Source organism: Danaus plexippus, chromosome 11, assembly GCF_018135715.1.
Source record: "Danaus plexippus chromosome 11, MEX_DaPlex, whole genome shotgun sequence".
Classification (NCBI taxonomy): Eukaryota; Metazoa; Arthropoda; class Insecta; order Lepidoptera; family Nymphalidae; genus Danaus; species Danaus plexippus.
In genome coordinates this window covers 3,435,994-3,452,598 of record NC_083544.1, presented here as the reverse complement: position 1 = coordinate 3,452,598, position 16,605 = coordinate 3,435,994, and the positions used below count along the sequence as shown (strand labels likewise).

The window sequence follows — 16,605 nt, the reverse complement described above, 5'->3', positions numbered from 1 at the left end:
ATTTTGATGTAGAGCAATAAACCAATGTGATGTCCAGTAATTTATTCCATTTTATAAAAAGATACAGAAAAATTTACCTAAAAAGCTGCATTATGAATGAATTTGCCCTTCACGGGATTATTTTGTGTGCATGTTTTGAAGAACAGCAACATTTCTTTAAGTAATTATTAGAATTTAGAGTTATTGGTTTGTTTGGTTTAAGTTGACAATCACAATGCACTTCGAAACATCTGCCTCGTGTTTGTGTTTATCTATGGTAGAATTTTTGTTTAGTGATATAGAAGTTGGTTTAGTTTTTTGTCAACATTTAGTTTTATACTTAAAAATAATATTCCCGAGGAATATTGTATAAGAACACAAATAAATTTGTTTAATAAATAACATTTTATTAAAAATCAGATGTTTCTTATTCTACACTTAAAAACTAAATATGTATGTACACAAATACAGGATATTCAAGAGACGTTTTTCACTTTCATAGAAAAAGTTTTATAGTTAATGATTCTTAAATAATAAGATTTTCAAATTAAGAAAAGCTATGTGTATTATGAGACTCTTAACATTTTACATTAAACAAATGTGGATATGATTCGTTTCTACTCGTCTTTGTGCTTCTTGTTTTCTTGGACAATGTCAGGACCTTGTGAAAAGTGGACACTTTTGACAGTAGTTGTCAGAGCACCGTTGATGTCGGTGGAAGTTGGCGGAGTGAAGGTCGGTAGATCCACTCTGAGCGCTGAAGGTTCCTCCGTATGCCTGTACAGCGCCTCGAACTGCATTTCTTCAGGGAACGAATGGGATTTAATTTTTCTTTCATCCCTCGCGTTACTTGGATAGACGATCACTATTTTCTTGCCATCGCTTCGTAAAGCCACAGGTGGCAGAGCTGTACTAGTTGAAGCTTGCGGTCCTTGTACAACTTTTAACGCTTCAGATGGCGCGACTACCAACGGCACACCAGGGGTTGTCGTTGGCTTGGTTGTTGTTGATGTGGTTGTAGATATAACGACAGGTATGTCTGGGTCTTCAGGGGTCTCAACTTCACGTCTCTCACCGGGAGGACCCATAGAACGGAGAGTTTCTATTTTCATTTCTAATGTCGGAGTAGGGACAGGCACTGAACTAGTTACGTTGACGTCGTCTGTTGGAATAAACCTTGCTGTTGTCTTTGGAACTTCTCGTGAGCCAAATAAAGGAAGACGAGGTGCATAGGCTGAAACCAAAGGTAATAGCGTATCTCTTGCATAACGTTCGGCTCTAGAAATGAATGAAGCTAAGCGTGCTGGTAGGAATTGTACGGCAAAACTGGTTTCTTCTTTGTCCGTTTTTGCATCCCACGTGACATCATTGGCAGGTGTCGTTGATATGTCATAGTTTTTCGGTTTCCGAGAGGGTAGTTGTGTGGTAGGTCGTGGTGGATGTGGTGCACGCAGTATTGGTTCTGATATTTCTTGAATATCATCGGCTCTCTGTCTTGCAGTCTTACGAGGTCGCGGTCTGAGTACAGGCTCGGCTATTTCAATGAGGCCACTTGGAGCCGTTTTTGTATTTGTCATACCAAAAGCTCTTCCGCTTTCTGCAGTTTCTTCCCAATCATAAGCGTCTCCAATCAAATATGTTCTTTGTGGTGTATCTTCGGGAAGTTCATTATCATGTGGATCAACAATGGCTGTATTTGTGGTATTTTCTTGATCGTTAGCGGCTATTGTCGTATTTTCCAACTAAATAATAAAAAAAATAATCGTATATTTAAACGAAACAGAACTGAAATAATTACACTGATGATAATAAATCAAGTCCATACCTGAATTTGGCAATCTCCTGGATAAAGCGGCATTTGTACTGTTTCATCATTTGATAATCGCAGGTTTTTGCAAAAGGATGAACTGCAAAACAAGTCATTGATTTTTAATAAATCAGTACTGATCACGACGCTGGGCGAAATTAACCACCAATTTTTATTCTTAATGATTGTAAATATCATGAGTATACTAACGTTTTTCCGAAGCTGTCTGTGATGAGTAACTTATGTAGTCTGAGAGCTCTTGCAGCAGCGCTGAGCCAGCCATTGTAAGCCGCATAATGCAACGAAGCTCGTAGGGGCACCCCTAGAGCAGGATGTGGCACTAACACTCGTCCGAACTGAACACGGCTCCCTTCCAACTTGATTGTACGCCTGATGGCAGAGCAGACAGGTGATAACGTTAAATAATTGAGAGTGTACAACAGTTAAAGGTGTTAGTATTTTTTTTGTAATTATATTATTTTAGTTTAGTTAATATTTCTTATGACTTACTTCGTCATTGGAAAAGACTCGTTTAGGCCCGAATCTCCATGCAAGGTGAGTGTGATCCGACCGAAGTTGGGTTTTTCGCCGATTTCGCTTCCACCCCATAACGTGACGTGATATTGGTGTGCTGTTAATATATGAAGACATTTTTAAAATGTTCTTTGTAAGATGTCTTGTATAAAAATTTTAACTAGATATACCGCAAAATGGCTCCTCTTCTCTAGTAAGAAGGTATAACTGTCCTCTTCCAAGAGATCTGTCTGCATAATAACCCATGTTTCCACAACGTCGATCGCTATCACAAGGAAAACATCGACCCTAAAACAATAGTAAAACTGAATGTAAAATTAATATCAAAGACATGTTTGTAAGTAGTGCATAATAACTATGGAAAAGTAATTAACTATACTACATTAGTATTATACAGTATAAAATCAAAAGTGAAGTAAAAGGAAAATTAATAAAGGCTATTCTATTTTTAATTGTTTCGAAAGGGCAGGTATTCAATGATTAAACTGTAGGTGAAATACAGAAAACGATGTATTAAATTTGTGCTCTAAAGCTGTTTTAGTTACCTCCATAAATGTATCATAGTCAGAACAAGGGAAAGCAGGGAAATGGCATTTTGGAGAAACGGAATCCGTGAAGAATTTATAAGCGCGGCGATGATTGCACAACGATCTGCCCTCGACGGATGCACTCGCCCACGGTAACACCAAATCAGACACTGCTCCCACGAATCTGTAATGTTATTCGATTTTTTTAACCGATGATAAATAATTTTTATAAATAATATATTCAAGTATATTGAATTTGTTTAACTGATTTACAGAAAAGTTTCTCCACCCGAGCATAAGTTATGTATTAATTTTTTTATGTCAGAATTATTTTTAAAAATTATGTTTCAGAAGTACTAGAAAAGTGAGGTATGAATATATATTAAAAAAAATTTAAAGTAGGGCAAATAATTCATCACTTTTTTCGAGGGAGACTCGGAGGGGTATCTGGAACTACTCAGGATGGTCCCGGATTTACCCAGTAAGACCCAACTGTTGCTCTCTTCGTCTGAGTAGAGCGCTGCGGGGTCGTTAAGGAATTCGAGCATGAATCCTTTTAAATCATAGTTTTTGTTTGATGACCAGCAAAGTATTTATATCTTACAAATTAGAACATCCATGTTGCACTCGTCCTCCGTTGGGGTAAAAGTCCACGTGCCCTAAAGGCTGCGCAGCTCCCAACCCACCCAAGATCAAGGTCTCCCCGTTGGAGTGTATAACGTCCACAAATTTAGCGTCGGATTGATCTAGACGAGCGCGAGGGTCTTGAAACTCGAATAAAGGTCCAGCAGGGTCAAGGCCTGAAACGTTTACGTAGTTATTTACTTTTTTGTTCTGCACTAGCAGTTATTGCTTTAGTCGTATTTTTAATAAGATTTAAGTTGGGTACTATAGATTTAATGTTTCACCTTACCAATTTTTACGTTATATGTAAATGTAATATGTTTCTTATACCTGTAATTCGGCTGATATTTTTTAGTTCCGTTCCAGCAAAACCGGCCACGTGAGCTCCCAAACTAAATCCTATAAGATGAATATCTTCAAATCGCAGTTCTATGTGTTGAGCCAAACCTGTAATTTTTAATTTTTTATGTAGACAAATTTTAATAGTAGACTGACTGACCTATTATTAATTACAAACCTTGTAATAACATTGCTAGTTGTTTACCGACCAGTCGAGTATTCGCTGCCGCTCTTAGGTAGTTTGGCATAGACGCACCTCCCTCCCAATCGACGCAAATAACATTACACTCCTCCTTAAAGGCGATTAAATAGTTGTTAAAAGAGTAATATTGAACGGAGTGACGAATTAGTGTCCTTACTTTAGTGATTCTTAGGAAATTATGCAGGGCAAAATCTTGGATTATGTGTTTTGGAAAGGTCCTTCAACTATTGTCTATATGAACTATTCTTAGAACTTACAACAGCCATCAAAGCAGATCTCATCTCGTACACCCATACGTTGTCGCAATTGGACCCAAATCCGTGAACAATGACGCGCGTGGGACGTGATGTATCAAACGCACGCGCTGCCCAGTTCCAGGCGGCAGACATGTTGCTAGCTGACACAGCTATTAACGGCTGATCTCCTCTAAAGGGTAATTAATATTACTTTAAACATTTATAAAATGGATTTCCTTAATGGTTATTTACAGCTTTGCAGTAAATTCTTTAGAATGTCAAATGTCCTACCTAAACAAAATTATATCATTTACAACATGATGAAATGGTTTAATGCTAAAGTCCTTGCTCCTAATTTATTGTTCATAATCCAAAAGATAACTTCTAGAGTGACTTCACCGAGAAACAAATTTAAATAACCGTTTAAATTGCTTCCTTCAGACAATGAATTGAAGATTCTAATCTTAACAAAGATTTAAACTTAATATAATTATAATGGTTAAAGTTATCAGGGACACTTACCTGCTTATTGTAGAGTACAACAGAAAATGTGTGCCGACTTCCTGTGGTGGACTGGGCAATGTTTCTAAATAGGCAAAAGGACCCGCATCTTCGAAGCAACCGAATTCACCATAACACACACTGCCTTGAGATCGTTTTATTCTGAGAAAAACATAAAGATTATTAAGCGATCGTAAAAGCATGGTCCCTTGTTCATTTACATTTATTTTTAATTTGGGTTTATGTACTTATGAAACTCGCTTATACATTTTAAAACATTTAATATACCTACATATGTATATCTCAGAAACAATTATATTTCGAATATTCGTAATTACCTACAAAAGGTCAGGAAAGTATGGTAAAATAAGCTTGAAGTTTCAATGTGTACATTATGGCTAACCCGTTTGTATTTAATGAAACGAGTTTTCTTTTATAGAATCATAATAATTATATAATATGCGTTTGCTAATAAGTGAAAGTATTTTGTATATAAACAATATTTATTAAGCAGTTAAGGGCTTTATTTATTAAAGTTATTTTATATTATTAATATAATTTTATATTTAACTTACACACGAGAACGACTTCGGGCGTAGGATTTCAGAATTATGTACAGAAACGAAGATTGTGTTCTTATAAAAATAACTAAGTAAACCATCCGGCAGTGCCTTCTGTCATTCGTTTTACGTGTCTTCATATAAAATACTAATATTGTAAGGTGTTCCCGCAGAAACCATGCGTAATGTTTATGTATAGGTTTTATTTTATTTTTATATTTTATAATATATCACTTAATTACAAACACGTTTCAGAAGATGATAGGATATCTACATTTCAAACTTAGTAATTGATATGCGGTGAGGATGTTATAAAACGTATGAGTGTTTGTTTACCTCTAGTCTACGGATACCGATATCGCGCCTCATTGCAGTAAATAAATTTGCACAATAGAAAGTGGGTACAGTCAGTTGAACGGTGGAGAAAGTCTTGATAGACACGGGCTTTATTGCTTATATACGGTTTTTATGTCTGAAATTTAATTATAGCGTTATTTCTCTAGTTTTCAATCTTTGAGACTTCTGAGAGAATGAGCCCACCATGTTTTGCTTTCATAAATTCGCAACAATAAATGATATGTACATAGATAAGACTTTATTTGCGTTATAAATGTTATGAAGGTTGGAAAATAAAGTGGGAATATTCGAGGAATCAGTTATGTCAAGACTATGAACACGCTGATATAGATATACATATGTATTATGAAACGGAATGTTATGTCCGTGTTTCGCCGGAAGTGCGATACTTGTATACGGCGGGTATTGTGGGTATGGTAGCTGGTTAAACCAGTTGTAGAATATAGACGTCTGTTTTGCAATGACTGTATACATTTAGAAATTGTCATGTTTATGTTGTTGTTGATAATTTCATTTAAATTGTTACTTGCTACGGCTGCACGCACAAATATTAAGCAATATATTACATAACGTATTCGAGAAAAACAATAACAAGACGACAGCTTTTGATAAAAATGTTATTACTCTAACCTGGTCCTAGATCTCTTGATTTCCCATTGTCTGATGGAGTTCCTTACAGCTGAGAGGAGCTCTGCATCGTGACGTTCGTCCTCCGCCTCTTGGACCTCGGAACTGGCCGGCCAGCGCCCCGCCATGACTGTAGTTCTGCATCTGAAGATGCCATTACAGTGTTTTATTCCGTCCAAAAGAAACTTTCATGTGTACATATTCTTTATAATACATTTATAACTCAAAGAAAAGTTTTTTATTTAAAACAATATAGATTTTCTATTGACATAGATATATAAAGAACATTGACTATCAAATTTTTATACCTTTGTCGTTTTAAATATTTTATAAATTGTTATAAATATGTGGTTTATGTTTAAGTGTGACTACGTAAGTAGTGCAACGGTTTGAATTAAAATGCGAAGAACGTAGTCAGTGAATTCCAGGTAACCTGAATCGTTCTCAGTCTCCGGGTATGCAACTGGCGTCAGTTTTATGATGATGTTTCGCTGTAGGGCAGTAGGTATCTCTGACTGAAGTTTAAAATAGAGGCCATAAAGAATAGTTTCAAGTAATTAGTTTTAGTATTACAACAAATTGTATAGAGAAAATATAGACTTACATTTAGCTAAGGTAAGAGTGGTAGTTGCCAGAAGAATGGCGAGCGACCGCCAAATATGCGGCGCCATCCATACGGCGCGGCATTCACGGAAGTCTGCATGAATAATAAAACATACATAATAAAGGGACAAATTAATGCTTCTATATTTTCTTAAACTTTTATTTTACTTAAGAATCTGTGAGACGCTCAAAGTAAATCTTATATATAGTTTTTGTAAGCACTATGCTAATAAGGTGTTGTAGTTATCTGAGTATCACATTAAAACGCCCCTGTTTTATTTAATAGACACTTACCTAAAAATAATAATTACAGAAATTGAATAAAAGAAGCCAAATTATGTTTTGCAGCCTTAGCTAAATTTTTAAAGTTTAAATTATATTAAAAAAGTAAGGAACTGTCGATGAAATCAGAAAGCTTCTTATGAAATTTTGTTCCTCGACAAAGCCAAAGAAGTGTCTAATATATTTACACAATACCTAGTACATACTGGAATTGTCATTTGAATTTGAATTGTCATTGAAGTATAATGAAATAGGTAGTTCCAGAACAAATGCAACGCTATATCAATATTTTTTTATTATTCGAACTTCATTTCATTAAATTTAATTCTCTCGCATTATTCTTAATGATCAGCGAAGCGTGTAATTGACTTGCTCTTTTCGGGTCAATGAGTTTGACCGATATGTTTGTTCAATCATACACCATGGCTATTGAATTAACCCGTAATATTGTGTCTATACACCGGAAGAATCGTGATATCTACACATTACATTTTGTAGTATTGAAATAAAATCATCTATTTTCGTTCTCGTTTATTGTCAGATAGGGTTTAAACATTCTTAAAGTGTTTTGGACCGAATTTTAAGTTAAAATATCTAAGATTTCACGTGTTTAATCTTGTTTGCCCGTGATCACGATTGTTGTGAAGTGACCGAAACGTCGGGATTATGTAGTTATACTAAAAAAATATTTAAAAACGCGTAGTACCCGAGAAACTAAGTTTCACTTAAAAGTATTTCAAGTACTATTTGAAGCTACGAGTACGATCGACGATTTCAAAGACATTGTTATAATAAATTTGAAATTTATTCTTTACCTGTGGCATTGTAAAGGAAGGTTAAACTATTGTATGAATAAAATAATTAACGATTTTACGGATAAGGGTTCTTAAGGTCAATATATGATAGGTCTCATCAAGCATCTTATGATGTCAACATCTTAACTCGCCACAGTAACATACTGAGTTAACTTAATCGATATATTATACATACAAGATCTTTCTTTTATACAATTGTCTGACTCCAAACGTCATTTGCTTATACAATAAAATAAATACTTTAAATATAGTATTCTAAATAAAATTTTATGGAAAACCTCATGATTGTATGTTATAAAATGAAAACACAAACTGTAGTTAATAAAGACCCAGACGCTATATGGAAGAAGTTTTATTAGCTACTAAACTCGTGGAATAAATGAAAATATAAGGACATATTAAATGTTAAGTCAGATTATTAAATTGGGCTTAAGGTGTATTGAAATAAACTATTTCATGTTAAAATTTTCTATTTCCTTTTCTATGTTGTTTTCATGCAGTGTCCATTACATTCATCTTTTTTAATGTATAATGTTTTTTATTTTTTAGGATTCCAAAGTATTGCAAGTTTTAAAACCTATTTAAATTACAACGGCGCTTAGGTTATTAATTATACTGAACATTTTATCCGATTTTATTTTGCACGACGGGATATATAAAAAATACCTAATTATTATAGGACATAAAATGTTAAAAAGGGATCATTATGGTAAAATTTGTTGCTTGTCTGTGCTAGAAAGATTTTCAAAGAGTTACGTTGTTGATATATTAGATGAGAGCATAAAGATTGCAGTTAAAAACACTATAGTAATGAAACAATTAGTGTAATTATTGTCTACACCAAGTTACTCTTAAAACAGCACCTGATTTAAATTGACCCGGAATTAAATGGTTCAACAATACATGAGACCCTGCGTAATGACCACATCGACAATATGATTCCATGAAAAGCTATTAACACGATGTCTCGTTACAGACAACGTAAAATGATTATTAAATGTGGTGTGTATATAAACTATCATTTCTAATAGTTGAATGAAATGTTTTAAAAGGCCAATTAAACAAAAATAAATAAATAAAAAATACAAAAACTAATCATTATGATGACCTTATTCCCATGAACCAGTCCGAATCTGAATCCGAAAAAGCAGTACAGCGTTTATTTTATACATCTATCAGTTACACATAACAAATTATGAGGTTGAAACAATTATGTCGATAGTTTTTATTAACAGTCTTAAAACGAAATCGTTTAACTGTAGATATACTAAAACTGTAAATAAAATTAAAACATTGGAAAGAATCAATAAACGAGTACTAATGAGAAGAGAAAATATTTGATAGTTTTCACTAACTTTAGTAACCTGATATCTTCAATTAGGTTTGAATTGAATTACCCTTATCTTTATTTGAAAAAGAATTGATAAAAAAACGCACTAGGGAATAGAATGGTAAAAATTTAGACAATATTCAATAAGTTAACGTAGGGAATAGGCATAAAGAAATTATTTGTTATTGTTCTCACGTTTTGTAATTCCAGAAACTAATTTACACCTACATAAGAAGAAATAAAAAAGATATATCTATGATTAAAAACTTCAACAGCACATTGTTCGGATGTCTCATTATAATCTCAGTACATGGAATAATGATAGCGGAAACAATGATGTTACGTAGGGTAATCTCGCTGTTACTTAATTTCAGAAGTCATTTGGGGTAAATGTTTTGACATTGGCCGGAATATTGCGATGCGTTTAATATCACGTTACGAAATCAATAAGTCAATTATATTGTAATGAGTAACCGTACTGCTTTGCGTTTATTGAGTTCTCATTACAAAGTTTTACATTCATAAATCTATGAGGAACGCGGAAAGGAAGAGTTTTATCGAATCGCAAGAAACCAAATTTAACGATTTCTAAACAGATTGTATATTTGTAATATTTTATTTTTCTATTCGTTACATGTGATTGTTCATGTATGTGTGTAATGTGTATGTGTGTTATGTGTGTGTGTGTGTGTGTTAGTTGGTGACTGATGAATGTAATGGCAGTCTCTCAGCCTCCGGATATTCTTATTGTTATAACTTTTACTTTGTTTTTGTCATGAAAGATTCTTGAGAAATGTAAAAATGAACAAACTTTAACTAGGTAAATGATTAAAATAAAATTAAATAAATTTTATTTTGATGAACGATTTTTTATTGAAATTATTTATGTATAAAGCGATTAAAGTCAGTTTGATTATGGAAATAATGTTAGAGTATTTAAAAACAATAAAAGGTTTCTGTTTTCAAACAAAAAACTCAGCAATGCTTATAGCTTCACTCATCAAAAAAGTAGGTATAGTCTTTCGTTTTCACAAACAAGAACTTGAACTATATATATTTCCTTTATACAAAATGTTCAGTTATTAAAATTAAATCTATTTAAATCATTTGAATTATAAACACATGGCCTATTTTATGTATTTTTGATTATTCTGCCGAAGTAAATTAATCCTTTGATAAATGTTTAGAACTATGGAACACATGAATATTTGAATAATAATATATAATGAAGTCAAATAGGCATTTACCAATAGAGCCCCCACGCAAAGCGAGACAATTGCCAGCCATTATATTAATCTGTTGTTAATATAAGTAATGATAATAGCTTGTAATTAAGAAAGTGGAGCATTGTCGTGACTGACTACGTGGTATGTAAAACACGACTTTACTTTCTTACAAACTTAATTTCTTATTTAATCTCTTTACGGCCTCTACACGAAAAATACAACAATAAAATAAAATATCACAATAACGAATAATAATATTTCAAATATTATATAGTAACAACATAATATATATTTAAAAAAACATAGTATTTAATAATAATATATACATACATACATACATACATACTTGATACCCGTATGTACGTTTTATATATGTATTTATTTGATTAATAAGTCAAAAACGTTCAGGTCAATTATTATAATAATTTAATTGACAACTGCCGTGTAGTTATTGGTATTATTTTAAATGTGGATGATAATTAATTTGTTCTCTGTGTACAGATCTTAAAGCAACACAACACGGCGGAAGGAGGCGTGACTTTCACTGGATGGACGCATCGCTTTGACCTCTAAACGATCCGATGACTCGATTCATGTTATTTGAAAGTTTCGACCGATCACATATGACCACGATACTAATATTTAAATAATATAACAAAGAACTAACCGACAGCTATAATTAATTCCTAGCGAACAATAAATACTTTCTTTGTTTTTTTTTCTTCGTTATATAAAATAATAAATGTGTGAATGTTTTCGTGGAATCGTGTTATGCAATTCGATTGAATTATACAATATAAAAAAAAAACAAACTCGGTAGACTACAAGCGAAAGTTGCTGTTTCGAATGTCGGCTGTTTACAGACTGGATAACAAATAGGCTCAACAAGGCTGACGAAAAATATTAGTTATTTACATTCCTATGAACAAATTTAAGCTCGGTTTAAAAGTCAAGGACTCTGTATAATTTAAATTGAAGTGTTTTGGTATGATTTAAATTTTCATACTTAGTTCTTGTGTATAATAAATATAATAATATTTTATAAGCTAAGGACATACAACTTCAATATTAGGGTAGGTACATGTAGTATAACATGATAATCTAAAATTGTAACGGAACCAATTAAAATACGATCGATGTCACGATAGCAACTTTGATTTCTTTATTTTTAACACGATCGTTAAATTCACCGTCACAACTATCCTTATAAGTTAGCATCGTCACACAACATACGAAGCGTTTCATGTTTTTCATTCAATAACCTACGTTAGCAGAATGTGAGAACATTTATAGGGGAAAAACTATTAACGCTCTGTAATGTGACGAACCAATTTCAGGGTAAGCATACATGAATGCATTGGAGAACATTAAAACGTATAATAATAACTTAGTATTTTCGACATGTAGTTGACATTCGAAATAATCCATACTATTAAAACTGTTATTTCGACAATATCTGTTATAACACTAGTAGAAGGATGTTTTGAATAAATACATAGACTCTGATGTTTTTGTAAATCTGAAAAAGCAGTAAAATGAGATACTTCGCAAAATTTGATTTGATTTGAAAATAACAGATTAGTAGACATTTTATTATCCTTAATTAAAACACTGTAAATAATATTAATCAATAGAGCTTACGACCAATATATGATGATAAAAGTGAACAGTGCGGTTTGAAGAAACCTAAATCAATCGGGTCTGGAGCTTCTCAAACATTATTATCTGTACGTTGCATGGATAAGCACAAAATGCCGCAGTTCCGTGTTTTAGTGGAACTTCAATCAGATTATGTTATATAAATAATGTGAGTGAAGTAATCTGGATATATTTTAAGGATTAGTTTTTACATAATTTAAATATATCTGCCATAGTTTTCATGCTCAATTATTAAGTCTTTTTAAAAGTTTGCTTAAAATTTTACTGTTTTTTAATAATACTCGTATATCAGGAGGTTTTTTTCATATACTATATAGTGTATTAGTTTATACAATAATTAACCTTTCTTATATTCGAAGTCATATTTTATATTTTTTCTTATCTAAGTCCCATCTTGAACCCAAGCAATTAAAATTAGCCTTGCGGCGTTTGCTGTCAATTTAAGTAAGTAGACATTTTAGCAATGTACTTGAAAACGGTTCACTTTGATTACTGTAGCTATATACATAGTTTTGTGTTTAATAGAAGTGATAAAGATAATATTTTTATCAAAGGAATCTAGAAGATAAAGATATCGGAATTATTCTTTTACTCTAAAACATTTAGATTCTATATAGTGTAAAGTCCAAAGACTCTATTTGTCATTGCGTTCCCAGATCCCAGTTGGTGGTACTTTCAAACTTTGTGTATGGTATTTGTTGGACATAAATATAAATTTTAATTTAGCTTTATTTCATTGTATTCAGTATAAATTGAGGAGCTGTGTTTCTCAGATATTTCCGTATATGTGTGGAAGATATGAGGCTAGCGAAAAAATTATGTTTCATGATTTAAGACGAGACTTAGATGGTTATGTAATTTAATTTACTTTAAAACATCTTTATACTTTATAATAATTAATATGAACAATAAATGCTTGCTACAAATTTGTATCGTCACATTGCATATGAGCCCTGTCCAGCATTTTATTCCTGTATCTGTGCACATTATACTGTTAAGGTAGGTTATTGTATGAGAAACGGGAAACGCTGAATAAAAAACAACACGTTGAGAAAGAAACGGTTAAACATTCGATTTGTTTTAATAAAGCGACGTACGTACGACGTAATCATCATCCCTTATATATCTCTTTAGATTTTTGGCATAATTTTGAATATAGAACTTAGCAAACGGTTACCTTTTAGGTAGCTGTCAATTGTCTTTTTTGATATTTGTTAAAAAGTACAACATAAAAGGAATTTTCAAGACATATTTCTATTTCCAAAAACCGGAAACTCATTTTCAAAAATATTAGTTTTATATTTCAGTGCCTTATTCTATTTTAAGAATTTTAAGTGGTCAAAATATAAAAGCGTAATAAAAAAAAACAAGCAAAATACTTTAAATTAATACTGAATTAAAAATACGATGTCAAATCCAAAATATGTCAATCAGTACAGTCTAATTAATAGTTAATATAGGCTTAATATATATTTTATTATCATAATTTTATTTATTTAACTCAGAATATTGGTTATTTATCCCTATAGGGGCTTATATAAGAGTCACGTAAAAGACTTCAACGAGCGCAGCCTACCGGACTTCAAAGTACAAGATTTTTGGATGAGAAAATTTAAAAACAGAAAAGCTCTACATATTGATGAAGTGAATTAAATCGTTTCGATGGCAGTGAACGAGTTTCAAGAATCCGTAACTAGTAACGGAATAAAATTTTTATTAAAAAATGCTGGTTATAGAAAGTACAGTTATATCAAGTAGTTAATGCTACCATTTACCTCTTACACACGTTTTATTTAGTAGAAAGTAATTGCATATAAATAATATCCGACATCAGTTCTCAATTTAATGGAAACGCGTATTTTAAACCAGCTCACGAGAACGCGAATTATTTATATTGTGATTATTATTTAAAAAAAAACATTATTTTAAAAATATTTCTTTTTTACTATAATATTTTGTTCACTTTGTTGCTCATAGAGATAACGTTCATAATTTAAATTTTCGTATGTAATTTATATATTTTAAAAAAGTCGGTATTAGTCCAAATTTAAATCGTCATACTACAAACGTCGCGTTTTCCGTTTCCCATACATTAATTATCAGTAAACTTTTCTTGTAAAACTTCGCATGTAGTGTTACGATTCTAACTTATATCAAGCGTACTGTTATTGAACTCACCAGTGTGTGAGGACTGTGACGGAGGGCGGCTCGCGATGCACTTTCGTAAATGCTAGCTGATTGATAAATATATCACGCTTACATTTCAACATACGCGCCTCGATTGTTCTTAGTGTATACGACTTTTTGTTACATGCACTGTTGCAACGGTAAAGGTGTGAGAAATAAAGCGATAGATAAAAATATTGTTTCTTTGTTTTTATTAATTGTAAGGCAATATTTTGTTCTGTTTTTGTGGTTCGAACATTTTAATGAAGGAATTTTAAATAGAATAGTTTTAAGTTTTTTTTAGTTTTCCATTTTTTTAAATGAGTGATGCAAAGAAAAAAACGAAGGTGGAACATACAAATTTCTTAAGGTTTTCGAAAATCATGAATAGCTGCATAAATTTGAAATTTGAATTCCAAACCAAAGGCTAGATATTTGAGATAAAAGTGGGCAGTACCGTCAAACGTCAGGGTTATATGGAAGGACCTAATATAATAATTAACACAGTCACAAGCAGCTCAGTCACTTGAACTGTTATGTATAGAATATAAATAAATTGTGCGAATATGCTTTGTTTCATCTCATATATAAGGATGTCTTTTATTTGTCGTGGCTGAATTGTAATACAAATTTTTTTGAACTAGATTATATCAAGTTCCAAATACTACATTAAAATAAATATTGACAAAGCGAACCAAACTTACGGATACGGTCTATATATGAATGACAAAATGTATTTTGTTCTTCTATACATTATTTATCACAAAGTATGTCGTTACTTAACATGTATTGCATACGTCGTTTAATCGTTTAACCTTGGGAACACGAATTGACGTGTGTTATTTAAGGGAAGTGTTTTTTTCTTGTACGGTCTACTCAGTTGCAAAACCGTCGTAATATAGCATGTTATCCTTCGAGTCTTAATAAAAACGACTTGCTTTAAATTCATAACATAAGGTAACGGTTCATTTTATATCATTATTTATTTATTCGAAATTGGATTTTAAATTTAATATATACAATTTAAACTACAGCCAAAGTTATGGTTTCGCAGTAAAAAACACTATGTCAATCAAATAAATGAAACATACATTTATTTAGCACACGATATAATGTGTAACGAAGTATTGGTGTTAGTTATTCGTGCCGTGGGATAATTCACTACAATACATACAAAAGAAATTGGGGACGTCTGCGACTCTAGTATTCGACTTGCAATAGAACCTTCGCCGCACTTAGCAATACAATACGCAACATACTTTAAATTCTAGGACGTGGTACATAGACTTACATTTTTTATCAACAGTAATATAATGAAACTGATATTGTAAATGCTTATATGTTCCAGAAAATCAAATTTTCTGTTGGATTTTAAATTAATCTGGTAGTTATTAACCGTGATTTAGGCCCTAAAATCGACTGCATGATTTTTATCAGATTGTTTATAGGTTTGCATAGTTTAAGATTTTCGGAAGCCCACATTTTCATAACAGTTTTGTTTCTGGTATTTAACAACGGTAATTTTTATTTGATTAATTGAATAACTACTAGAACAGTAAAGTCATAAAATTATTCATATTAAATAAATATACGAAGAACGATAGTCAATTTTAGTCTGACCGTTAAAAATAACCCCATAAACAAATAACAAGGTGAGAAGACAATTGTGATTTAAAAATAAGCTATTAAAAACAAATACAAACTAAAAATTAAATTAAACTGTTAAACATACATATATGTAATTTGAATTAAAATTGGGTTTTAAAACGTTAATTAAATATTTTTAAAACGTACCTATTATCAGATATCACGAAAGAAAAGACAACAACCGTGAATATAAATAAAAAAATATTTGTATTAGTTGAATATTATAAACTAATAATTTTTAATTTAACCTTACTTTAACGTCTTCTTTATGCGTTGGGAACGCGTTTTTCCTTCCACATTCCTCATTCCTCAAAATTATATAAGGAACGTTCTCCATTAAATGAATACAAATTAATCAAAACAAACCTTACACCTGCTTCAACAAAGGTGCTCTAACTTTGCTTGTTCAATTGGTTAGGTTCTTCACTAAGCCGGAGTCACAGGAGCGGGAAAACAATAAAACACAAGCACTAATAACAGTTCACTGTAACACTGTGTAACAACGATCCGTTCTGTTTACTTTCGAAAATAGTTGAACGTCAAGTTTGTGTAGATAGAAGTGGTCGGGTCGACGCCGCGGCTTG

At 32.0% G+C, this 16,605-nt stretch overlaps 1 protein-coding gene across 1 annotated transcript; it reads right to left on the bottom strand.

The window, feature by feature from the left end:
* Window positions 1-365: 365 nt before the first annotated feature.
* On the bottom strand, window positions 366-16,605 carry LOC116765662 (uncharacterized). Its single transcript, XM_032655228.2, is given in 15 exon segments — window positions 366-1,721; window positions 1,805-1,886; window positions 1,997-2,176; window positions 2,297-2,417; window positions 2,491-2,608; window positions 2,866-3,031; window positions 3,452-3,647; window positions 3,802-3,918; window positions 3,989-4,103; window positions 4,270-4,438; window positions 4,771-4,911; window positions 6,297-6,399; window positions 6,402-6,437; window positions 6,898-6,990; window positions 16,393-16,605. Coding segments are annotated over 14 exon segments (2,736 nt in total). The 5' UTR covers window positions 6,965-6,990; window positions 16,393-16,605; the 3' UTR covers window positions 366-596.